Source organism: Rhinatrema bivittatum, chromosome 13 (genome assembly GCF_901001135.1).
Source record: "Rhinatrema bivittatum chromosome 13, aRhiBiv1.1, whole genome shotgun sequence".
NCBI lineage: Eukaryota > Metazoa > Chordata > Amphibia > Gymnophiona > Rhinatrematidae > Rhinatrema > Rhinatrema bivittatum.
The window spans coordinates 66717200-66742640 of record NC_042627.1 but is presented as its reverse complement, the minus strand read 5'-3'; the positions used below and the strand labels follow the sequence as shown (position 1 = coordinate 66742640).

The 25441-nt window shown below is 39.7% G+C and overlaps 1 protein-coding gene across 3 annotated transcripts in view; it reads right to left on the bottom strand.

The window, feature by feature from the left end:
• Nucleotides 1-22743, bottom strand: part of LOC115074681 (AP-3 complex subunit sigma-2) — a 54020-nt gene extending 31277 nt beyond the window's left edge. The window contains exons 1-4 of one of the 3 annotated variants that reach the window (XM_029574370.1): nucleotides 22368-22743; nucleotides 21866-21967; nucleotides 20941-21032; nucleotides 17363-17474 (exon numbers count right to left, since the gene is read on the bottom strand). In XM_029574370.1, coding sequence (XP_029430230.1) covers nucleotides 17363-17474; nucleotides 20941-21023 — 195 coding nt within the window. In that variant the 5' untranslated portion in view covers nucleotides 21024-21032; nucleotides 21866-21967; nucleotides 22368-22743. The remainder of the gene's footprint in view (nucleotides 1-17362; nucleotides 17475-20940; nucleotides 21033-21865; nucleotides 21968-22367) is intronic. The other 2 variants (XM_029574369.1, XM_029574368.1) reach the window with 2 other exon arrangements.
• Nucleotides 22744-25441: the final 2698 nt, after the last annotated feature.

Sequence of the window (25441 nt, the reverse complement as noted above, 5' to 3'; positions counted from 1 at the left end):
CAATCAAAGGTCTGGGACATTTCCTCCTCCATTCGTAAACAAGGTGGAACAAATCACATTGCTGGCTGATGGACATGCAGTCCTGTACCAATTAGAGACTAACGTGCATGGACCAAGACAGGGATCTTGGGGCAATAGTGTCTGGCGATCTGAAGGCAAAGCAAAGCAATGTGACAAGGTGATAGCTAAAGCCAGAAGAATTCTGGACGAGAGAGAGAAAACACGAGAGAGAGAGAAAGAGAGAGAGAAAACACAAGAGAGAGAGAAAACACGAGAGAGAGAGAGAAAACACGAGAGAGAGAGAGAAAACACGAGAACACGAGAGAAATAATTAGTAAGAAAAAAATTAGGTGATAATTCCCTTGTTCAGGTCCTTGGCGAGGCCTCACCTGGAGTACTGTGTTCAGTTCTGGATACTGTACCTCAAAAAAGGATAGACAGGATGGAGACTATTCAGAGAAGGGCAACTAAAATGGTGTGGGGTCTGATTTGGAAGAATTATGAGAGGCTGAATGATCTGAATATGTACCCTCTGGAAGAGAGAAGGTGCAAGGGAGATATAATACAGACCCTTCAGACACCTGGAAGATTTTAATGATGCACAAACTTCAAACCTTTTCTATTAGAAAGAAATAAGTAGAACTCCAAGGGGGGATGACTCAGAACAAATACCAGAAAATATTTCTTCACGGAGAGGGCGGTGGATGCCTGGAATGCCCTTCCAGAAGAGGTGGTGAAGACGAAAACAATCAAAAAAATGCAAAGTGGCATGGGATAAACACCGTGGATCCCTAACGGCTAGAGGATGGAAATGAGGAAAAAGGGTGCATGGGGGTAACTTGCTGGTGCGGCAGTTACCACCCTTAACCAATAAGCCTGGATGTTTTTGATACAACTGCAACATTGCTCTCTGCTTCAGGAGGAAAAGGGGAGTTAGATTCAGACAATCACCAATGAGGACCCAGCCGTTTGTGGTCTGGGGAAGTAAGCATACGGGCAACCTGCACAGAGGAAATATTACCACCCTTAACAGAAGGCAAGGGATTACCACCCTTAACCAATAAGCCTTGATGTTTTTGATGCAACTACATCATACTTTGCTTTGACGGTGGTGGTGGTGGGTGGAAGAGGAACTGGATTCAGATGACAAACAACACGGGCCCTGACTTTTACAGTCTGGGGTTCTGATATGCAGACATAAGGGAAAAAAAAGCAAGAGACTGCTTTACAGCCAAGTCCATATGTGAAACACATCAGTCTGAATTTTCAAGAAAGCTCAGTAAAAATGTTGCTAGCAGTAAATTTTTTATGGGTTATCATAAGGCTTGGGGATATCTACACAGAGTGGCAGTTACCCCCAATGTTTCTCTTAAGGGTAGCAACCTGCAAGGCAGATGCTACCATAAGAAGCTTGCTGGGAGACTGACTGGAACATTTGGTGCTCTTCTGCTGTCGTTACTATGTAAACATGTTGATCATATAATTTTTTATGATTTGGCCACTTGCTGATAAAATACAGAGGGGCCAGACCATATTTTATAGTCAACAATTATTTCATGGTTATCAAATGTAAATAAATACATCAACTGCTCCTTTCTTTCCCTGCACACCATATCCCCAGTCTAGGACCTTTCATAGCAATGCCTTGAATACCAGAATGCAGCCTTTATTCCTGTTTCATCGATTCTTTGCGCCTGACTATTCTGCATATTTGTGTTTCTCCTGTATCTCTCCTCAGCTTGCCTTGTCTCTTTCTCCATTTATAAATATTACATGCTTACCCTCTCTCTGCAGATCCAACGATGTCATTTTCTCAGCCTCACGTTTTCTCTTTCACTCTTCCCCTTTCATATCACTATGTTCTCTTTCTCTATCCTCATCATGGTGGTCTTTCTTGCCCTTTATCTTTGTTATAAGTCTTTTCTGCCTTCAACGTCCATCGCTATTTCTCACTTCTTCCCTCAAGGGAGAAAGAGAGAGGTTTCTCTTTTATTCCACCCACCCTCAGGCCTTTCCTTATCATTCCTCTCCCACCGCTTGCTAGTCCCAAACTACAAATGTGATAGCACAAAGTCTGCCCAGCCAAGCCTCAGGCATTCCTCTCACACCTTTCCCCCAAGGACAAGAAACCGTCTCAGCCAAGGGAAGACTTCCTTCCCTTGCTAACTGCCCCACTAGCTCCGCTCAAGCAGCTACCAAAAACCCAAAGGCAGCACTCAGCCCAACCAATTATTAAACTGAAGGTTGGAAGTGCACAGAGAAGTCTGCATTGAAAGCTTGCACTCTGTCACCAGATGGGCCACGAATACCAGAAATTCAGTTGCCAGGCAGCATTTTACAGTATGCTATGCATCTTGAATTTGGCTGCCCTGCTTCTAAATGCACTCAGCTGACTATACAAAAAGCATTTCAGATACAAAATCCATGAATTTCAGCAAGCTGAAGGGAATAAAATCATGCAATTGGAGAAACAAAATAATATATTATCCACTTAGCAATCAAGAGGATAAGAAAAAGCAACTAAAACAATAAAGAGAAACAAGAGTAAGTATCTCAGATGACTTGAAGGTTGATAGTTTGATAAAGGTGTGGCTAAAGCAAACAGGATGCTCATAAGAACATAAGAAGTTGCCATGCTGGGTCAGCCGAAGGTCCATCAAGCCCAGCATCCTGTTTCCAACAGTGGCCAATCCAGGATACAAGTACCTGGCAAGAATCCAAACATGAACTAGATCCCATTCTACTAACACAGATAAGTTGATTTAGGGAATAGTCACTGCTTGACTAACAGCAGTTTATGGATTTCTCCAGGAACTTGTCCAAACCTTTTTTAATCCCAGCTTCACTAACAGGAAGAGTATCCTGGTGGTTAGAGCAGCAGGCTATAGAAACCAGGGCGCAAATCCCATTGTCGCTCTTTGTCATGTCACCCTCCATTGCCTAAGATACAAACTTAGATTGTGAGCCCTCTGGGAACGGCGAAATAACCACAGTACCTGAATATAACCTGCTTTGAAGTACTGAAAAGCAGAATATAAAATAATTGCTTTAACCACATCCTCTAGCAACAAATTCCAGAGCTTGTATATTGAGTGAAAAAAGAATTCTCAGATTTGTTTTAAATGTGCTACTTGTTAGATGGAGTAGGGGCACTTCATTAAGCTAAGAGTAAACAACAGATTCATATTTACCCATTCTAGTTCTCTCAACGTATCCACTCTCAGCCATTTCTTCTCCAAGCTAAACAGCCTTAACCTTTTAGCCTTTCCTCAAAGAGGAGCTGTTCCAACCCCTTTATCATTTTGGTCGCTCTTCTCTGTACCTTCTCCAGTGCATCTATATATTTTTTTTTTTTTTTGAGATTTGGCAACCAGAATTGAGTATAGTACTCAAGGTGCGGTCTCACCATGGAGCGATAACAGAGGCATTATGACATTCTCCGTTTTATTCACCATTCTCTATCTAATAACTCCTAACATTGTTTGCTTTTTTGACTGCCGCAGTGCTCTGAGCTGATTTCAATGTATTGTCCACGGAGATGCCTAGATCTTTTTGCTGGGTAATAACTCCTAACGTGAAATCTAACATTGTGTAACTACAGCATGGGTTATTTTTCCACTATAAGGATCACCTTCCACTTGTCCAGTCTTGCAAAGTCCTCCTGAAATTTATCATTATCCGCTTGTGATTTAACTATTCTCAATTTGATCACTTCACTCATCATACCCCTTTCCAGACCAGTTATAAATATACTAAAAAGCACCGGTCTAAGTTCATATCCCTGAGGCACTACCTGTTTCCTGTCTTAACCAATTTGCAATCCACAAAATTACATTTTCTCCTATCCCACGACTTTTCCTTCAATTTTTTAGAAGCCTCTCATGGGGAACTTTGTCAAATGCCTTCTGAAAATCCAATATATTACATTTACCAGCTCACCTTTATCCATGTTTATTGACCCCTTCAAAAAAAAAAAAGAAAAAAAAAAAAAAGTAGACAATTTGTGAGTCAAGACTTGCCTTGGGTAAATCCATGCTGGATGTGTTCCATTAAACCATGTCTACCTATATGTTCTAGAATATTTTTCACAATTTTTCCTGGCACTGAAGTCAAGCTCAGTGGTCTATAGTTTCCTGGATCACTGCTGGAGCCCTTTTTCAAATATCAGGGTTACACTGACCAGTCTTCAGATACAATGGATGATTTTAATGATAGATCTGAAATTTCATTTTTGAGTTCTTTCAAAACCCTGGGGTGTATACCATCTGGTCTGGGTGATTTGCTACTCTAGCCTACTACATCTAGGTTCACTGTGATTTCATTCAATTCATCTGAATCATCAGCCCTGAGAAGTCTCTGGAACGAGTATATCATTTGTAAGCACTGAAGCAAAGAATTCATTTAGTCTTTCCGCGATGGCCTTATCTTACCCTAGACTTTAACCCCTTAAAGTGCCCTTTACCCTCTCAATCACCTCATGATCCAACCAATTACTTCATGATCCAACCAATCACCTCATGATCCAACCAATTACTTCACAAGGTTCCTGCTTCAGATATATTTCAAACGTTTTTATTATGAGTTGTTGCCTCTACATAAGTATCACTAATAAGGAATGGGAGGAAATATTGCTTTTGTAAAGGTCGCTGGTAAAGGTCCAACCTGGAGTATTTTGCTTAGTATTGGAGGCCAAACCTTGAAAGAACATCGAAAGGATGGAAGTAGTTCAGAGGAAAGGTAACAAAATGGTATGGGATCTGCAATATACATCCTGCACACATATCTAAGGATCTCAGGACACACTTCCTAAAATAAAGAACCTATTCAAATATCTGACAAATGTCCTTTATATACAATAGAAGAAGAAGCTCAGAGACAATGGACTATGCTATGATGCAGGAAAGAGGATCCCAGGAATCGTCTTAACTTGGCTGTAGAGTGGGAAGCAAGGAAAATGATAGGATTTGTATGTGCTCGGGACAGATATGAAGGACAGCAGTAAATGCAAAAGAGGGGGAGACTGAATATCTAGTAGAGTCTGTGGTAACAGTACAGTCAGTTACACAAGAAATATCATAGCAGAAAGTTTTATTGATATAGCCGCGCATGTTTCATTTTTTGAATTATGAGGCCCAGAGTCAGTGTCATTTATCTGGCTAATATTGGACTTAGTTGGACAAATGATAGAATTTAAAAATACCATTGTAGTCAGCCGCCATCACTTAGCTGGATAACTTTTTATGCAGCTAAAACGTTAGCCAGCTAAGTGAGAGGTACCAATTGTCTGGGTAACTTAACTGGATACAGTGCCAATATTCAGCTGTCCTAAAATTAACCAGATAAACACATCCTGCTAACTATGATAACAGACTATATTCAGCAGCGCAGCTATGCCTTTATTCCACCCCATGCTTATCACCATTCCCAAGCTACAAACAGCACTAGCCTGTCCAGCTGAACATCTCAACCACATTAGCTGGATAAATCTATCCAACTTTGGCAGCCAGATGGTGACTGAACAAGGGCCCTCTATGGGTTTAAGATTGATGGATGTACATACTACATTCATATTATAAAACAGATATATATAAATTTTGTATATATGAACTGGAAGGAGAAGGAGGAAGGAAGGGGTAGGACAGGATGTGAAGTTCTAAAATAGCAACTTTCCTTTCTTGATCTTATTTTCTCATATCTTTTACTTTTTTGAAATAAAAGATATCATTTATTATGGCCACACACACCCCATTTTGAAAATGCTGTTGTGATGTTAGTGGGGACCCCAATAAAGGATAAACACAATAGTTCCCCAATTTACTTAAATTCATGTGTGGCATTTGCAACCCAAAACAGCAGTGACAGGTTCACAGAAAGCTTCCAAAAAGTCACTGGAGTAACCTGCATGGAGCAGCAGTTACAACCCAAAACAGTAGCTAGTTTTCTAATTTTAACTTGGATTTATAAAAGCATCTATCCAATCAGAAGTTCCAAAGGGATACAATACATACAGCAAATCACTTTTTTCAATAAACATATTGAACTTAAATACATCACAACAACAAAAGACATCAAAAGTAAACAAGGACTGCAAAGACATAATATTTATTCATTCTGATGTGCCAAGCCTCAAAGGCAAAAATGACATAAAATACATCATAAATACATAGCATCGAAATGCAGATAGTAAACCAAAAGCATAAAACAAAAAAAAAATTCCCAAAAATAATAACATAGTATACAACTGTACACAATCATATACTTAGTTTCTACATAAAAATCAAATTCAACCCTATAAGATCAGTTTCTTATTAATATCCCATTAATACAAGTACAAGGGAAGGCCATCTCTAAAAGCCAACCTTTATATATTTCCTAATAGTCAGATAATTAGATATATTTCATAAGTATCTGGGTAAAGAATTCTATTCAGTAGGGCCAGCACTAGAAAAAGCCTTCTTAATGAATCCACATATTTGAGCTTATCAATAGAGAGGGTTACTATGATCTTGTACTGATTGTAATATTCTAGATGGAATGTAAAGCGATAGTCTTAAAAAAAAAAAAAATCCATATTATTTATGTAAGACTCAAACTCCAACAGAGAATGGAAATCAATTGGCAACCAATAATAAAAAATCCAATCAATTACTAAAAATAAATATGGTTTGAATTCCAATAAAAACAGTTGGAAAAGCTAAAGAAAGCCAACACCATTCAGTCAAAAGCTATTGTAAATAGCCAAGCCTTAATGTTCTTTTGGAAATTTAAATAATCCTTAGAGTTCATTTAGAATTTTATTCCAATACTAGTGATACAGCACTGAAGCTGCAAGAAGGCACTGGAGTAACTTGTATGACAGATGTTAAATCCCAAACTTAAAATGAGCATAGGGAAGTCAGATTTATTTTATTTTACATTTTTTACAACAACCTCGCTAATCTTGGTGATTGTAGGGATGGCTACTTAGCTTGGTGACAGGACATAGGAGAAGTCCTGGTTGTTGGTCTTGTAGGAATCAGAATGAAGCATGACAGGGCCTGCAGTAGTGGAGGCCATCAGCGTAGTAGATTTTTAGCACACATGGGCCAGATGTGGAGGGCAGTGGCAAGAGTGGAGTTGAGAGGTTAAATAAGGAACATGGTGGAGGAAGGAGATAGTGTAGAGTGTATATAGGAATTTGTGAGTTCATCTTCCCAGGGTGGATGATCTAGTACTACTGCCACCTATTTCTATAGTGATACTAGATGAATTGAGAGACAACCAATACGAGCCCTGACTCTTCCCCCCCCCCCCCCCCCCCCTCGTCTGGGGTACTGATGCGCAGACAATAAGGAAAAAGCACAGGACTGCTTCTATGACCAAGTCCATAAGCAAAGCACGTCAAGCAGTACTGACCGATACATGGGGGTAACCTGCACGGTGTAGCAGATACTACCATGGGAAGCTTGTTGGACAAACTGGATGGACCATTGTTCCTTTTCTGCTGTCATTTCCATGTTTCTATGTGCACAGCACTGTTCAATTACACATGATTGTGGTACTTAAAATCTAGTCAAGACAGATATACACAAGAGCGAGCCTTTGGCAATTTTGAAATGGTTAAAACCAAATAGGCTATGGAATCTCAACTGGGCATACTGGATGTGGTGCTTTGGTTATTATTGGCTGTCATTCAGTATGTGTGCAGCTAAACAAAAGGAACTTTAGAAAACTTTATATATAGGAGGTAAGATGGCACACTTGTATTTTGTGCTCCTCTTACTTGATTCTTGTCTGAGTTCTTGTGGATCTGCATTCCCTCCCTTTTGTGTTGTTTATGACAAAACAAAGGAAAGACGAACCTAAGATTCGGGCTGTTCTTTGGATTGATTTCTACATCAACATAATAAAATCAGGGGCACTTCCCATTGGTGGGACAAGCGAAGCGGCAGACTCAACAGCATTGCCACTGACACCAGGACAAACATTGAATCTCTACCCTCTCCTATTGGTCAGATATGGGACTGCTCATTGGTAGCAATGGGCAGAGTGGAAGGGGCAATGATCATTTGAGATTGCTATCATTGGAGAAAGCAACTGCAAGTTCAATGGTTTCAGTCTGAGGGTTTGATAAGGCTCCACTAGGAAAAACTGATTGAAAAGAAAAAATGTTCCTGAGGGGAAATTGCTCATCAAGATATGGAGAGCTGGCTTAGAAATCAAGCAAACATTGCCTAAATTTCAATCCTTGAAAATGTCTTTCAGATCTAAAGGTGCAGGTTACACCACAGGCTTCTACTGTGGAAAAAAAATCCAGGGGGAAATTCAAGATGTAAAAAGAACGAACCCGGAGTCTATTAAAGAAGCAAAATCAAACTCTTGTTCAGGATAGTGCTAGAATGTGGAGGAAAACTGGAACAATTCTTGAAATAGAAAAGTGATTAATTTTCCATTGGTTAGAATTGTATCACCTGTAGAAATGCATGAATGACTGTTTTGCAAATTACAAGAGTATTCCATCTATACAGAAAGCTTAAATTTTGCCATTAAAGACTTCACAACCAATTGAAGACCGCCAATCCCTCAGATCCCTCCGAAGGTATTATTAATTGCATTTTGCCATACTCAGTTCAAAGCACAGCTCTCACATCTATTATTCGCCGCCATTGGCCTATACTATCCCTGCATGCCCCATCAGATTTACTTTTCACTGTGGCCAAAACCTTAGAGATCTCTTAGTACATTCTGAGCTATCCCCAGTCAGGTCTCCTGTACCAATTTAAGGGTCATGGTCCTTGTGGATCCTGTTCCGTTTGCTCTCATTCTTTGTCTCTAGATACATTTTGCCATTCTTCCACACAGAAAACGTTTCCACTACGTTTCAACTCGGACTGCACTACATCCGGAGTTATCTATATTATTACATGCCCTTGTCATAAAATGTATGTCTGTGAAACCACTCGCATCAAAACAAGAATTATTGAACAGCGCTCTAGCCTTAATATTCAGCAGGAAAATGCCCCCTTAGTCGCTCATTGGGTCGCCTATGCTCATAACATCTCGGATCTAAAGTCGTGTAACTGACGTGCTTTCTCCTCCACGTCGGGGGGACGGTAATTTTTCAGAAATTCTAGTTCGCAGGGAACAAAGATGGATTTATTCTTTGAAAAGTTTATCTCCCTTAGGTTTAAACAATGAAATCGAGTGGGGTGTTTATACATGATTTGGGATTCAGTCATCCGTCAGGTCCGCTTTCCTGTTGCTTTCTGATTGGTTGGCGCTTTTTTGCACCTTTTTTCAGCGTTAAAGAGCTTTCTGTCGTGCTGCTCCGGTGCACTCCCGGTTAAGCTGTGCACCGAAGTTTGGTTAAGGTATGTTTGAAATTTTGTTTATGCAGTTTCCCATGATGTTCTGGTTCCACACCTTAATTTTGTTATAGAAACTTGAATTTACTGTGTCCCTCCCGACGCAGCCACACGGCGAAACACGGGTCTGTGTCGGGGGGATTGTTAAAAAACTGGATGACATGAATTTCTGAATCGTGGAGTTGCCGTACTAACTACAAGATTTATTACACCAATTTTGGCTCTTTGTGTGGATTCTTCATATAGCCTCTTCGATAAATTTGACAGGTGTTTTTGTACGTGCGATTAGCAATTTGTAAAGGCCTTTTACACCTGAGGAAAAAAGCCCTCAACATTTGTTAGCCACCCTGACTCAACTTGGAGTTAAGCAAAAGTAGTAACCTCAGAATATGGCCCGATATTGATCTTAAATGCTCCATGCTTGTACCCAGACTTGAACTGTTAAAAGACTTCTCTACTTGTATAAAGGAAAACACTGTAGTTTGTGATGTTTTTAATAAGACTGCTTAGTAAGAATAAGATAAATCTGCCAAATGGATTTATTTCAAAATTAAGAAAATCTTGATAACTCAGGTCCAGTGTTCATAAATGAACTGTAATTTTACATGCTTTTAAGTCATGCAGAAATGCAATTTTCTTTTCACTCCTGCTGAGCTTGGCTGCTAAATGAACTGATAACTGTAATCATGTGCAGTGTGAACGGGCAAAAGAACTCTAGCACGTCGATGGGCTGTCGTCCTATCTGCAGCTTCTGTAAAGCTCTGGGCTCATTTAATGAACATAAAATAGGTTTTTGCTCCCTAAACCCAGTAGTGGAGGTGTAGTCTAGTGGTTAGAGCAGCGAGCTATGAAGGAGGGAAGGCAGGATTTAAATCCCACTGCCACTCCTAGTGACCTTGGCAAGTCAACTTCACTTCATTGCCTCAGGTACGAACTAGATTGTAAACCCTCTGGGGACAGGGAAATACCATCAGTACCTGAATGTAATCGGATTTGAAGTGCTGAAAAGTGGAATATAAACCACCAACAACCCCGCACAGATATGCTGCGCAAGGCAAAAATCAATGGAATGTTATTTCCCATCTAACTAGAGACTTACCCCCAAAATTTATTTTTTATAACCTGCAGCTTCCAGCAAAACAATGTTCAGTGCGGCGAATAGGTTTATATGCTTAAAAACATGCAAACTCTTCACCAAAACACATTGCACAAAAACAGCTTTTTGTAAACATCTCAGTCTGGCATAACATCCAAATGCTTCCCCAAAAAATGGACAGCCAAAAGAACTAACCCACCTAATGTAATAGGTTTTGATCCCGCTGTACAGCAGGGAAAAGACTCTAGAATAGAAGATTTGTATAAGAAGTGATCTTCAAAAAGGAAATGAAGAATGATGAAAAGTTAACAGAAATAAATCTAACCGTGAACATGGTCTCTTATTCACTAATAAGAGAGAGAGTGGGAGATAACAGCAGTAAACAAATTCCTGCTGGCAAGAGAAGGTCGGAACAAGATTAATGCATGGAAAATCATCATGCGCAGTCCTCTGAGGCGCTGTGGAGATTCTTATTTTCTAGGAGAACGTGCATACCTAAGAAACATCACCTTCCATAACCGGCTGCATATAAATGATTAGGTCTCAATACAACATTAACTGCCCTCAATTTCCAGCTGTTATTTCCCTGGTAGGTGGATTCACGGCTGGATTCTAGACTTTGCACACTGAATTGTTTTTTGTTTTTTTGTTTTTTATTATTATGTAGCTTGTTTTTGGTGTCATTACTCTTTAAACTAACTAGCCTTGAGATAGGTTATCAATCGAAACACATCAGCTGCAGATGTTTGGACAGTTTCTCTCTCACACACACTGTTCTACTGTTTCATTTGAAGGGTTATTTTGAAAATATGTTCCTCTGAAACTGCAGTTGACATAGGTGAACAATAAGCTGTTTCTTTTTCCTTTGTTGATGATTTGTTCATTTACTGAAAAATGTATATGCATTGAGAGTGGATATGTTGTTCCAATGATGATCTCCTGAACATCAAGCATTTACTGCAGTTTATAACTAGGAGGATATATCCACATTGATTATATTTATGCATACTTTTCACCAGTCTCTTATTTTTCAGATTTCTTTTTGATACAGCAGCGACAGAAAAAAATGTTCTCTTTCAAACTCTGCTACTCCTCTAGCAGCCTGAGAATGCCAATCTCATTCGGTTGAGCATTATGGTCATCATTCATCTCAGTCACAACTATTCTTACTACTCAGGCCTATGCTAAAAATAGATAGGCGATATATCTATGACTACCATAAGACAGATCTTTTATTTTAATTGCAAAAGCGATTACATCACGGATCACTCATTTGGCATAGTCACATATAATAGGCTCAATCTAATTACTTTGCCTAGTACCTAATCTAACTGTTATTTTGTCTTCCATTATGGTGGCAGGAAGAGAACTTTTGATATTATCAGTTAATAGAGAGATTACAACTCAGAAAGGTCACAAATACAGATAAAGTAATATAGGAGATGAGATAAAAATCAAATGTTCCATCCATCTACCCAGATGAGATTCTTCCATTTTGGAAAGATGAGCATAAGTATGTTCCCAAATGTAAGCCAACACGAAATCCACCCAACCTCTCTACTCTTTTCCCCACCATTGGCCTCCCTATCCATTGCAAGCATGCCCAAAATCTGTCCTCTGTCACCTCAGCTGGTAGGCCATTTCAAGTCAACTTTGATTCTCGCAAGGCGAATACGTAATGGAACACCCAGGCCCATCCAGCTTTAAAAACATGGTCTCTCCATGCAAGTCATTCCTGCCTTTTTGGATGCCTAATGTGGTTGTACCACTGCGATTTAGGGTTGTAACTGCCCCTTCATGCAAGTTACTCCAGTGTTTCTTCACCGTCCTCTTTACTACATGGATCTGCTATGCTTATCCTATGCTTTTTAAAATTCCATCACTGTTTGTCTGTACACCTCCTCTGAGGGCCCACGCCATGCATCCACCTCTTCATGTGTAAATATTTTCAGGCTCCTCTTGCTCTACAGTATTCATTCCTCTGAAAATGTTTTGCTTCTTGTGCCTGATTTGTACCTCCTCTTTCCTCTGGAGTGTATATATTTAGGTCCCCGAGTCAGGTCGTATGGCTTTTGCTGTAGAACCCACACCACTTTGATAGCCTCTATGGATTAGCTCCAGTCTCTCTATATCTTTTGGATGAACAACCTCCAGAATTGGACACAATATTCTAGCTGAGTTCTCATCAACAAGCTGGACAGAGGCAATATCACTTTTTTTTTTTACCTACTGAGTATGCTTTTCCCATGCTGTAGTTACACGATGTTAGGTTCCATATTAGGTACTACTACCCAAGAAAGAGATCTAGGCGTCATAGTGGATAACACATTGACATAATCAGTTCAGTGTGCTGCGGCAGTCAAAAAAGCAAACAGAATGTTGGGAATTATTAGAAAGGGAATGGTGAATAAAACGGAAAATGTCATAATGCCTCTATCGCTCCATGGTGAGACCGCACCTTGAATACTGTGTACAATTCTGGTCACCGCATCTCAAAAAAGTTATAGTTGCGATGGAGAAGGTACAGAGAAGGGCTACCAAAATAAGGGGAATGGAACAGCTTCCCTATGAGGAAAGACTAAAGAGGTTAGGACTTTTCAGCTTGGAGAAGAGATGGCTGAGGGGGGGATATGATAGAGATGTTCAAAATTATGAGAGTCTAGAACGGGTAGATGTGAATCGGTTATTTACTCTTCAGATAATAGAAAGACTAAGGGGCACTCCATGAAGTTAGCATGTGGCACATTTAAAACTAATCAGAGAAAGTTCTTTTTCACTCAATGCACAATTAAACTCTGGAACAGCTGTGTTTAAAATGGATTGGATAAGTTCTTGGAGGAGAAGTCCATTACCTGCTATTAAGTTGACTTAGATAATAACAACCACCACTTTTACTAGCAACGGTAACATGGAATAGACTTAGTTTTTGGGTACTTGCCAGGTTCTTATGGCCTGGATTGGCCTCTGTTGGAAACAGGATGCTGGGCTTGATGGACCCTTGGTCTGACCCAGTATGGCATGTTCTTATGTTCTTATACTGGCTTTAACTTCTATGAACTGTTGTGAGTTAAGTGTAAAGTTTTTCTCAAAGTTTTTGGGTTAGAAGGTGGTTCCTGAAACTGTGTGTGCAAAAAGAAAGTTTGTTTACTGCAGCTCATGTGTCTGTGTGTGCTAAATCTGCTTTTAAATTTACAGGTGTCCCCAGTACGCGAGCACACACACACACACGTACTCAAAAAGTTACACTTGCTCCCGAGCAGCTATAACTTTCTGTGTTTACATTTACTTGTGTATTCTTGAAGATCAAAAAGTATGTGCGTAGATCCTTTCCTCACCCCAACTCTGCCACCTGGAATGCCTACCACAAGGGAGGGGAAAGGCACACGTGTAATCAGGTTACGCACACACTTAAGCCAATTAATACATATAATCTGGATTTGGGTAAATCCTTTTGAAAATTACCCTTCTGAAGACAGTGAATACTAGATTAGGACATTAGCGGACAAAGTGCACTAAAGATAGGTGCAGTCTTCTTTTTTTCTTATAGAGCTTGAGGTTTATGGTAAGCATAGAACTGCACAGAGGTTTTCATGTTTGGAGCAGATAGACAAACCATTTTATCCAGAGACACAAAAGGAAACCCCTTTATTCCATCAGGCTCTCAGGACTTGCCATGTACAAGGTATTTTCCCAGTTCAATATTTTGTGTTTTTAGTGTGGTTCTTTAAAGAACTAGGGCAATTATCTGTATCAAGTCAAATCCTGCACTGATAAAAAGGCTGGGAATATTCACCCAAGTTATCTTCTTACTGCAGACTCAAGGGTAGTATTGGGGCAGGGAAAGCATTCACATGCACGTGTTTTCTTTTTAACTGTATCTTTATTAAAAGTTTTAATATTTAACATTGAAGAAGATCTTGATTTAAGCAACTTTACAGCTTTTTGCATCCTTGTTTCAAGCTCAGTTTGTTTGGGAAGGCTGTCTCTGGTCAGAAAAGAGCGGTGTCCTAGGATTAAAGCTGTTTTTGCCACACTTTTGCTTTGATATTTTAGCACAGATTTTCACTGTTACTCACTTTTTAAATTTTCGGGACATGCCAGTGGCTTACTGCATCCCATGTTAACTTTTTTTTTAACACATGAGTAAAAGAAAATATGCACTAAAAATTAGCACATTGGCCCCTAAATGCAAAATTCAAACAACGAAACCAGAAATCACTCCAAATCTGAGCTCAACCAAAGCACTAGTATCAAAAGTCAAATTCCAAGCTGCTGAGAGTAGTACGATCTTCATAAGGCGGCATTAGTGACAGTAGACAGCAACAGAAAGTAAGTTAGTTAATTTACCCAAATATCTGGAACTATTGCAAGCGTGAATGTTATCCTTTGCTTCTAACACACTGTACATTATATAATATTCACTCTTCCTAAGAGGAAAAATGAATCAGTGAGGCACGCTTTGCTCAGTTCCCCACCCTTGTGAAGCAACTTAGTCTCGATTACAACACAGTATAATCTAGGATTCCTGCCTCATAATCATAAAGATAGGGAGTATTTTTAGTCTGTCATCAGATAATAGAACTCAGCGATGTTCAATGTTCTTACACAGTCAGCGATACCTACTGAAATCAGGAATTAAAAAAAGAACATGCAAGAAACAGCTAAAGCACCTCTGGAATAAACCATTTAATAAGAATATAAAGCAGAATGTCTCACCTTGCAGGTGGCAGTTAAACACAATGAGGTCGATCTTCACAGTAGTGCTCAGGCAAAAATGGGCCATAACAACACGGATTTTAAAAAGCCACAAATTACACGTGAATGTACCTGTGCATGCATGAAAAATAAAGGTGGCGGAAAAGGGGCGTGGCCCACTTACACGCGCGACTCCGTAATTTAAAGCTGAAAGTCACAGTGCGCGTAGGCTAGATAGCCACATTCCTTTACTGCTGCTCTTGCTGAGAAGTCAGTCTGTAGATCTCGAGTTTTAGGGCTCCGGATCAACTGGGGGTGTGTACAGAATGAAGAACCAGAGGGGTCTGAAAGACCTCAATATCAACTGGCGGACTGATTGGAAAACTGGGAACGTGCCTCCTGCGAGCGTGTTTTAAAATCCACGTACATTCGCATGTCAAGGCCAACAAAGTCCTATGGGAGAGACATGCACTAGTTTCGCTCGAATAATCTCTTCAAATTAAGAGCATACTTACATGCAGTTGGTGTATTTTAAAACATGTGTACAAGTGCGCACACGATTTAAAATTCCAGCGTAACTCTGCTTATGCGCCAATACGTGGGTGCACTCATTTTAAGATTACTATGTCTCCTACTTTCCCCATTTGTAATTTTAGGCTATTTTTCTTTTCCTAAGAAATACAGCTCTCTTATTTTTAAAGGTTTATACACATTTTTTTTAAATAAAAACTTCCCATCATACTCCAAGTTACATGTCAGAATGGCTTTGCTATTCTTATAAAAACTGTCCATATTTCTCCTTTGCTGATTTCCACTTCAGTGCTTCTAATCTTACCATCACTTACTGCACTCAAAGGCCATAAACATTCTGATGCGACAGAGGGCGCAGAGGGAAGGTTGAAAAAGATGGTTCTGCTGGGCCAAATCGCATATCTGCAAAACTAGAAAAAGCCAAGAGGAACATCCTATAAACCAGAGCTGCCAACTTACCAATTCCCAGGACGACTTGGCCAGTTTTGAATTTGAACTTATATTCCAGTGCAGTTTGATATTTGTAGTCCCTGATTCTACCCACTGAAATCAGTGCTTCATATCCTATAATGCCATCAGGATGGGATTGTCAGAAATTCAAGAGTGCCCTAAACTCTCCTTTCTGGAACTGGGTAATTTGACAGCTCTGTATAAATAAGAAAAGGTGAAAGCAGCAGATACCAACATTGTGCATCTTTTGCATTAAAGAGGAAACTCAACCTGGTCAATTTACAGTCAGCTAGGCTGAAATACTGCTTCTAACAGGAGGGTTAGACCACCAAGGAGACGCTTTCAACTGGTTCTGTGGCTGCACTCTCCGCCTCCTTGCTTGGCTTATCTGGCAGTCATAAAGGCCACTATGCTGAATCCATGTCATACTTGGTCCCTTTCTAGTCTTTAGTTTGTGTGCGCTATATAAACAATGGTGTAAGGAGTCCACATGCAGAAAAGATACCGTGGATTGGACATTGTGCTATAGCGCCACCTTGTGTACATTTTACAAATTAAATTCAGCTACCTAGCAAGACATAATAGAGATGCACATAGAAAGATGCCTAGAAACAGCATACTAAATCATAGCTTTTACACATAAGAATGACCTATAGCATATTATAGGAGGGGCGTACTGAGATTCTAATTCAGAAAAATAGGTGAATTAGCACAAGTTTTAAACTTACACTAATCATCAAGCTACAAAGCTAAAACACTCGCCCACCTTTCACAAACATTGATAATTCAAACAGCTTTGAAAACTACTCATATTCAGTCTCCTTTCTACATACTGCTGCATCTCATGCTTACAATAAGGATGTGGGCTGGCAGTGCGATTGGTAGATGTTAAGTTTGGTTTTTAAAGACTACATGGGGAAAATTAAAGATCATAAGGAACAGAGACTGGAAGAGGAACTGATGGGGTGTTTTAGGTAAGAGAAGCATATGTACTTCTCTCTCGCATCAAACTCCCTTCTCTATTAAAGCAATATAAAAGCAGGAAGCTACAAGCAACACTTCTGCAGCACACTCATCCTCAGCCAGCCGGAGAAGCAGGAGCATCAGATAGAGCACAAACACCCTGAATACTCTACTAGACTGGTCAGCATGTCTGTTTCCCAAAGCTACAGGTGCCAGAACCGACCATAAATAGCTATTTTTGCTTCTACTACTGAATTTATTAAGTCCAATAAAAGAGAATTACCTGAATGAGATCCAGGATACCCAGCTCACTCTCTGAGGAATCCACGCAGAATACAAAGTACAATGTGGCATAGTGACGGTAAATCAGTTTGTAATCAGAACCACCAATCAAACTGAAAAATGCAATAAAGTTTCTGGTTCATCACACTTTATACATTTTAAATGAAAATTTAAGAATCAGGGACACAAAAGTAGAAGACAACACACACAAAAGACTTCCAGGAGTAACAGAATGGTAAAGGACATCTTGGAACTGTGCCTCCATGACAGAGGTCTTTTGAAAAGCAGCCCCAAGAGACAGGAGTGGATGAGGCTGCTTTCGTAAGTAATCACAAGGATTTCAGAAGGCAGTTTCTTTAGAAGAACAATGAAGGCCATGTACACAGTGGTGACATACGTATTACAGGTTCTTTAGAAAAAGTGTACCATATCAAGAGGCAGTCAGCTGGCAATATATCACCCTTCCCCAAGTGAGGTACCTGTAATTTTCTCTCCAGGGATTTGCCTCTGCTCGCTAGTAAGGAAGCAAGAGTCTTTAAAGTAATATGGTAAAGGCCAAAATGGTTCATCCAGTCTGCCCAGCAAGTTGTTCAGAATTGTAATTGCTGCTCCATGCAGATTACTCCCATAAAAGTATTGTTACCCCAGGTTATCCCCAGTGCTTTATTTCCATCATCTTGCCACTAGGGATCCTCTGTGTTTATCCCATTACCATTTCTGTCTACACCAACAACTCTAGAAGAGCATTCCAGACATCTACCATGCTTTCCCCCTGGAGTTTCATATCATTACCCCTAGTTCTACAAATTCCTATTTGTTTCCTGTATATTTTTAATAACTTTCATGTATTTAAATGTCTGTATCATATCCCCAATCTATAATGTACTGTTCCGTATTTCTTTATCTTCTGCGGTATTCCACATCCTAAGAGATATCTAAACAAAACTTTATAAAGCATCTTTTGCAGAAACTAATCAAAGATAGCCTTAAAAGACCAAGTAATATATTCACAACATACAATTAAATATCACTAAACTTTACAGGAATACTACTACAAATTTTAAGATGAATACTGTAATTATTTCAAACTATCATATCACAGACGAATACACTGCCATCCTTGTCAGTACTGGGATATCATAATGTGTTCTTACCCGTTTAAACTCAAAACTAAGCACATTTGGTTTGGAGCACTTTTACATTATGGAACTGCAGCCCAATATACAGGCTGGTTCTGACTGAGGAGGAAACTAAAAATATAAAATGAAAAGGTTGTAATATTGGTTCTATAATAAGAACATGGATATGGATGTTGCTGAATGCCTGTAATGTTTAATTTAAAACTTCCATTAACAAACATCTCAAGGCAAAACAACTTAGGAGGATGGATGCCAACTTTATGAACAGAAAAATGAAATAGGAAGCACCACTGCTGAGTCAGAAGAAGTACATGTATTTTGTTTACATTTCAAAAGACTGATGACTATCCTTGCTAGGACAGAAGTAGCTTTTTTGAGAAAGTAAACAAATCTGCTTTTCTGAATCCAATGGGGTGCCGGCTGCTTCAGTATGAAGTACTGCATTCTTATATTGACATCAGTAATTAAGAAACCACTATCACTGTACTTTAATAATTATACAATTATAAAAGTTTCTGTGAGTTGCAAAAAATTGAAATGTGCTGTTAATTTTGACCTAGCCATCTTATTTAGTACAGGAGCTGTCCAGACCATAGTGCTGAACAGTAGTGAAATGCACTTTAATCAATGCCAAAGTTTAATAGCATACTTCAAAAGATGAGATGGTCTACTTTAATGCATCTAGATTACAAAACAAACAAAAAAACACATAACTCATACACAAACAGAAGAGGTGATCAAGGCAGAGTTGGAAGAGTAGATGGAAAGAGATATTGGTAGCTCATTCCACAGACAAGACATCAACAGCAAAAGATCTACCTAATTGTGGCTAGCTTAAGTATGGGAGATATCAATACTATACACCACTGCTTCAGTGATTAAAACTCTAAATGTAAACAATCATGAGATAAAACTCGATCGCTGATGTAAAGTACTTTTGTACTGTTTATGCAATTTTGAGCTTTTTTTAGAATATTTGTTGACACCTACTGCTGTGGAGCACTTTATGTGAATAAATTTGTGTTGCTCTCTAATAAAATCATAATAATGGAATTGGAGGAAAGTTTCATATAACAAGTAGGTGTCTCCACACCACTACTTTGTGGTTATTTATAATCATTAACTGTCCTCCTCCTCCTGTTGTATTTTTTTGTTATTTATGTGAAAATTCTTGCACCTCGGTGAACCTAAAATTCTTCCGTGATGTAAACGTCAATGAGTTGTGTGCAAAATAGCACATCATTTTTAAAGGACTGTAAAGTCTCTATTAAAAAATACAAGGAGTAAAAATTTGTGTTGTGGTGTGTGCTGTCCAATTTCTCCATAAGAAATTGGACAGCACACACCAACATTTAACGGGGAAGTAATAAATTTGTGTTGTGGTGTGTGCTGTCCAATTTCTTATGGAGAAATTGGACAGCACACACCAACATTTAACGGGGAAGTCTGATTTTTACTCCTTGTATTTTTTAATAGAGACTTTACAGTCCTTTAAAAATGATGTGCTATTTTGCACACATAACTCATTGACGTTTACATCATGGAAGAATTTTAGGTTCACCGAGGTGCAAGAATTTTCACATAAATAACAAAAAAATACAACAGGAGGAGGAGGACAGTTAATGATTATAAATAACCACAAAGTAGTGGTGTGGAGACACCTACTTGTTATATGAAACTTTCCTCCAATTCCATTATTATGATTTTATTAGAGAGCAACACAAATTTATTCACATAAAGTGCTCAACAGCAGTAGGTGTCAACAAATATTCTAAAAAAAGCTCAAAATTGCATAAACAGTACAAAAGTACTTTACATCAGCGATCGAGTTTTATCTCATGATTGTTTACATTTAGCTTAAGTATGGGGCAGACACGAGATCAAAGAGCAGAGATAATAATAGAAATAAGATCAGACAAGCAGAAGCAAGTTCAAGCATTCCCAGTCAGTAAAATCTACTGAAGAACATATGTTTATCCTCCATACTGTCCCTATTATGATTTCTGAGCAAAATTATCTAAGCTACCACTCTGCTGTTTAAAAATGACATACTTAAAGTATAAATAACATAAGCAAGAATTTATAGAAAAAGATGTCATAATATAAGGCTCAAATGGGTGCACAAGAGTTAATAGCAGAAAATATTTGTTCACAAAAAAGGATGGTGAATGAATGAAACCACCTCTCAGTGGAGGGAAGGAGACAAACAGTAAGAATTCAAGAAAGCCTGGGATAAGCAAACTGGATCCTTAGTTGCAAAGAAGTGATGGGAAAAAACTGGGATGTATTGTCTTGCAACAGGGAGGAAAATGGGCAGATTAGATGAACTTTACAGTTCTTATCTTCCTTCATATTCCTATTTCTAAGATCTCAAGCCCTGAGTTCTGTTGATGAAACCAGAATATTCAAATTTGTGAAACTAAAATAATCTGTTACTTACCTTCCACCTTCCAGGAAGTTACAAACATTTTCATCCCGCTTTGAAACCAGATGGAAAGTCTCACGAACAATTTGCTGCTGCATGTCCTCAGCCTTAGAGAGAACAAGCAGGAAATCTTGAGTTGGTTAGAGTGAAATGTGGTCTGACCTTATGTTGTAATGAAATGAGAGTGTAAGACACCAAGAAGAAATCACAGTACAAGCAGGAGTAGCACAATGAAAGAAAGCAGTTTCGGTGGGTACACAGCTTAAGACACGCTGATGTTGGAGAACTTGAGGGACTCCCACTTCAGCATAGTCTTCAGGGTTGTGATCAATCTCCTTCTGGAAACACATCTAGGTTTTAGAATAATAGAGAACAGAAAAAAAAGCAAATGCTAGTAAGCAATTTTTCTGGCAGTTACTGCTGCTGTATAGAACTATTGGGGTAATCTAGGATGTGTTAACAGATGGGGATGAATTAAAATTATATTTTGAACTAAGTAGAGCAAATTTAATCTCTGTAACTTGTGCAGCAGGAAACTAGGTTAACTCCCTTCCCCCATCAGCCCCTATCCAATTTTACAAAGCCCAAATACAAAGGATCTTTTGCCAGCTGAATACAAAGATTTATGCCGCATCTGCTTCCAGGATGGGGATGGCATGAAATCCTCTCACGATTATTTGTCAGGTATGTTTATCTTGTAAACCCTCTAGGAACAGGGAAATGCCTACAGTGCCTGAATACAATCCACTTTGAAGTGCCTGAAAGGTGGAATATAAATATAAATTTAATTAAACTGACTGATGTTCCATAAAGCAGGGACTGCCTCTATTATATGTCTGTACAATGATGCCTATGTCTAGCAGCACTCTGGAAATAATAGCAGTAGCACTGATCCCATGGTACCAACTTAAATTGTAAAGCCTTTGGGGCAAATATCTACCTGCTGTACCTGAATGGTAGTTCGTTTTGAGCACGCCTTTGAAAAGGCGAGTTATTTAAATCCAAATCCAATCTCGGGCCTGCTCCTCCTCCCTGGTAATTCCTATAAGAGAGAAAGCACACCAGGAGTGAAGGAGCAGCCTCACGCTCTTTCCGTGTGCTGTTGCCGAGCCCGTCGGCTTTAAGTAGGTAGGTAGCGAGCCCCCGGCAGCTTAGCTGCTTTTTCAAACAGGACTCTATATGAATTATCGGAAGGTATACAGGCATTTTTAAAAAAAACAAGCATCCATTTTGATGGTTTAAAATGATCTGGGGCAGCCTTCTGAAATGCAGGACGGCCCCGGGAAATACCCTTCCACTAGTAATAGGCGGGCGCTGGGTGATAGCGGAGATCATTCCCTTAGGACGCGGCTGATATCAGGCCTGGGTGCTCCTTGTGCGAACCCGGGGAGCAGTTACTAACACAGGGAACCCTCTTCCCTCACAGCCCGCAGGGCACTTACAAAATGCTGATAGAAGCGCATGAGACGCGGCTTGCCGTGGTTATTGAACACCAAGATGGCTTTAATCATCTTCCCGGAATAAAGAGCACAACTCGAAGCAAAGGCGCAGAAACAACCGACACCAGCAGCAGCTGCATCCACAATATAAACTTCCGCCAGCGGACTCCCGAGAAGTGTTACAGATAAAGCGACCGGCCTGAAACAGGGACGGGAACTTCCGGTCCCCGGAGGCGTCCCCTACAGGGAAGCCTTGTTGTGAAATTTAGTGATTTTTGTGATCGGATTTAACAATGTTTTTAACCCGATGGCTACTTTTAAACAATTTATCCACACGCATGCGTTGTCACAGCTGTGACATTTCATCAGGTTCCCCATTTACTGAGGCATGTCTGGAAGCGGGAAAGCGTCCGCGTGTGATTTTTTACAGAACCACGCCCCCTGACGTTTGTATTCCCACCGCCAATCAGATGTGGGAAGAGCCTTAATACAGAAAGAAACAGCCAATGGGAAAACGCCGTGAAATCATGAAAGCAAGCGTAGTCAGCGGAGCATAGCCGGGTGAACCAGTGAGGGTCGGGGGATCCATGTGGTCGGCACAATGTTGATGGGAAGCTTCCGTGTCAGTTTGGAGTGGGGCAGCGAGGCCCGGCGAGGGAATATGGCAACTGCAGGATTGGCAGCGAGTGCAAGAACTTTATGCGATGCTGCTGCTGCACTGGCTACTGGGTGGGAGCACAGTGGCCGAGTGCCTACAGGAGCAACAGCCAGGGCCAGATTTAGGTATACGGTAGGCAAGGGCCTAGGACGCCAAAATCTGAAGGCATCCAAAAACTTGAATTGCACCGCTGCTCTTTAATTTCCGGGAGTGAAATCCCCCCCCCCTCCCCCTCCATATGCTGGCTGTGGTTACCATGATCTTAAACCGTACAGCAGCAAAAGAGCGTGCGGGTCAGAGGCAGCAAGTATGCAGTTAGTTATGGTGCCACCGCACAATAAGGTGGTTCTGACTGAGTTTATGCAGTGTGGAGACTTTTCCGAGTGAATTGTGACTTTCTTTATCTAGAAACCTTCGTTTTCAGTTTTTATCTTATTTTATCCAGCAATGTACAAGACAAATGGGAGAAATCAGTAGAAAAGAAATTACTAATTCTGTCAGGTAAACATTTTTAATATAATAAATTCCTACAAAAAATAAAATAACAGAAAGCAAAGAGTTGGCAACACTGCTACAAAGGAGATTTACAGGACTGTACTACATAAGAACATAAGAAATTGCCATGCTGGGTCAGACCAAGGGTCCATCAAGCCCAGCATCCTGTTTCCAACAGAGGCCAAAACCAGGCCACAAGAACCTGGCAATTACCCAAACACTACGAAGATCCCATGCTGCTGATGCAATTAATAGCAGTGGCTATTCCCTAAGTAAACTTGATTAATAGCTGTTAATGGCCTTCTCCAAGAACTTATCCAAACCTTTTTTGAACCCAGCTAAACTAACTGCACTAACCACCTCCTCTGGCAACAAATTCCAGAGCTTTATTGTGCGTTGAGTGAAAAAGAATTTTCTCCGATTAGTCTTAAATGTGCTACTTGCTAACTTCATGGAATGCCCCCCTAGTCCTTCTATTATTCGAAAGTGTAAATCACCGATTCACATCTGCTCTTTCAAGACCTCTCATGATCTTAAAGACCTCTATCATATCCCCCCTCAGCCGTCTCTTCTCCAAGCTGAACAGCCCTAACCTCTTTAGCCTTTCCTCATAGGGGAGTTGTCCATCCCCTTTATCATTTGGTTGCCCTTCTCTGTACCTTCTCCATCGCAACTATATCTTTTTTGAGATGCGGTGACCAGAACTGTACACAGTATTCAAGGTGTGGTCTCACCATGGAGCGATACAGAGGCATTATGACATTTTCTGTATTATTAACCATTCCCTTCCTAATAATTCCTAACATTCTGTTTGCTTTTTTGACTGCTGCAGCACACTGAGCCGACAATTTTAAAGTATTATCCAATATGATGCCTAGATCTTTTTCCTGGGTGGTAGCTCCTAATATGGAACCTAACATTGTGTAACTACAGCAAGGGTTATCTTTCCCTATATGCAACACCTTGTACTTGTCCACATTAAATTTCATCTGCCATTTGGATGCCCAGTCTTCCAGTCTTGCAAGGTCCTCCTGTAATGTTTCACAATCCGCTTGTGATTTAACTGTTCTGAATAATTTTGTATCATCCGCAAATTTGATACGATGTGAATATGGTTATCGGTATATAAAAACACAAATAAAATAAATAACTTCACTCGTCGTATTCCTTTCCAGATCATTTATATATATATTTATATATATTGATAAGCACCGGTCCAAGTACAGATCCCTGAGGCACTCCACTGTTTACCCTTATCCACTGAGAAAATTGACCATTTAATCCTACTCTCTGTTTCCTGTCTTTTAACCAGTTTGTAATCCACGAACGGACATCGCCTCCTGTCCCATGACTTTTTAGTTTTCTTAGAAGCCTCTCATGCACTGCCAAAAAAAATTTCAAGCCAAATTATGCCTGCCCAATGTCAAACTGCATTTAAATCCAACACTTCTGAATAGATCAGTTCCAAGTAAAAACAAAAATTGTTAAATTAGATGCTTTCTCAAAAGGTGGATCTTCAATGCCTTTTTAAAAGAATTGTGACATACAATAGACCTGGTATTGGAGGCTAGGGAAGAAATGTACCTGATGAATAAATTGTCTAGAATAAATTGTCTAGAAAAGCTATTTAAGCTTAAAGAGTTGGTGATGTCAGCATATAATCTTAAAATCAGATACATATATATGGAGTACCAGTTCTAAATCTGGAATTATTCTAATGTGGCTGAAGCAGGTATCTTTTAGGGCTGTTATAGTGGGATGGCTATTAAAATGTTATAGTATTTGTTTTAACATTGGTATATTTGAATGTTTGTATAATTTTTGTCCAAGAAAACAAACCGGTAGCCGATCCAAGATGGCTGTCAGCAAAGGAAACACGTAGATGGATCGGTGTAAAACAAGGTTTTATTGAAGCTTGCCCGAC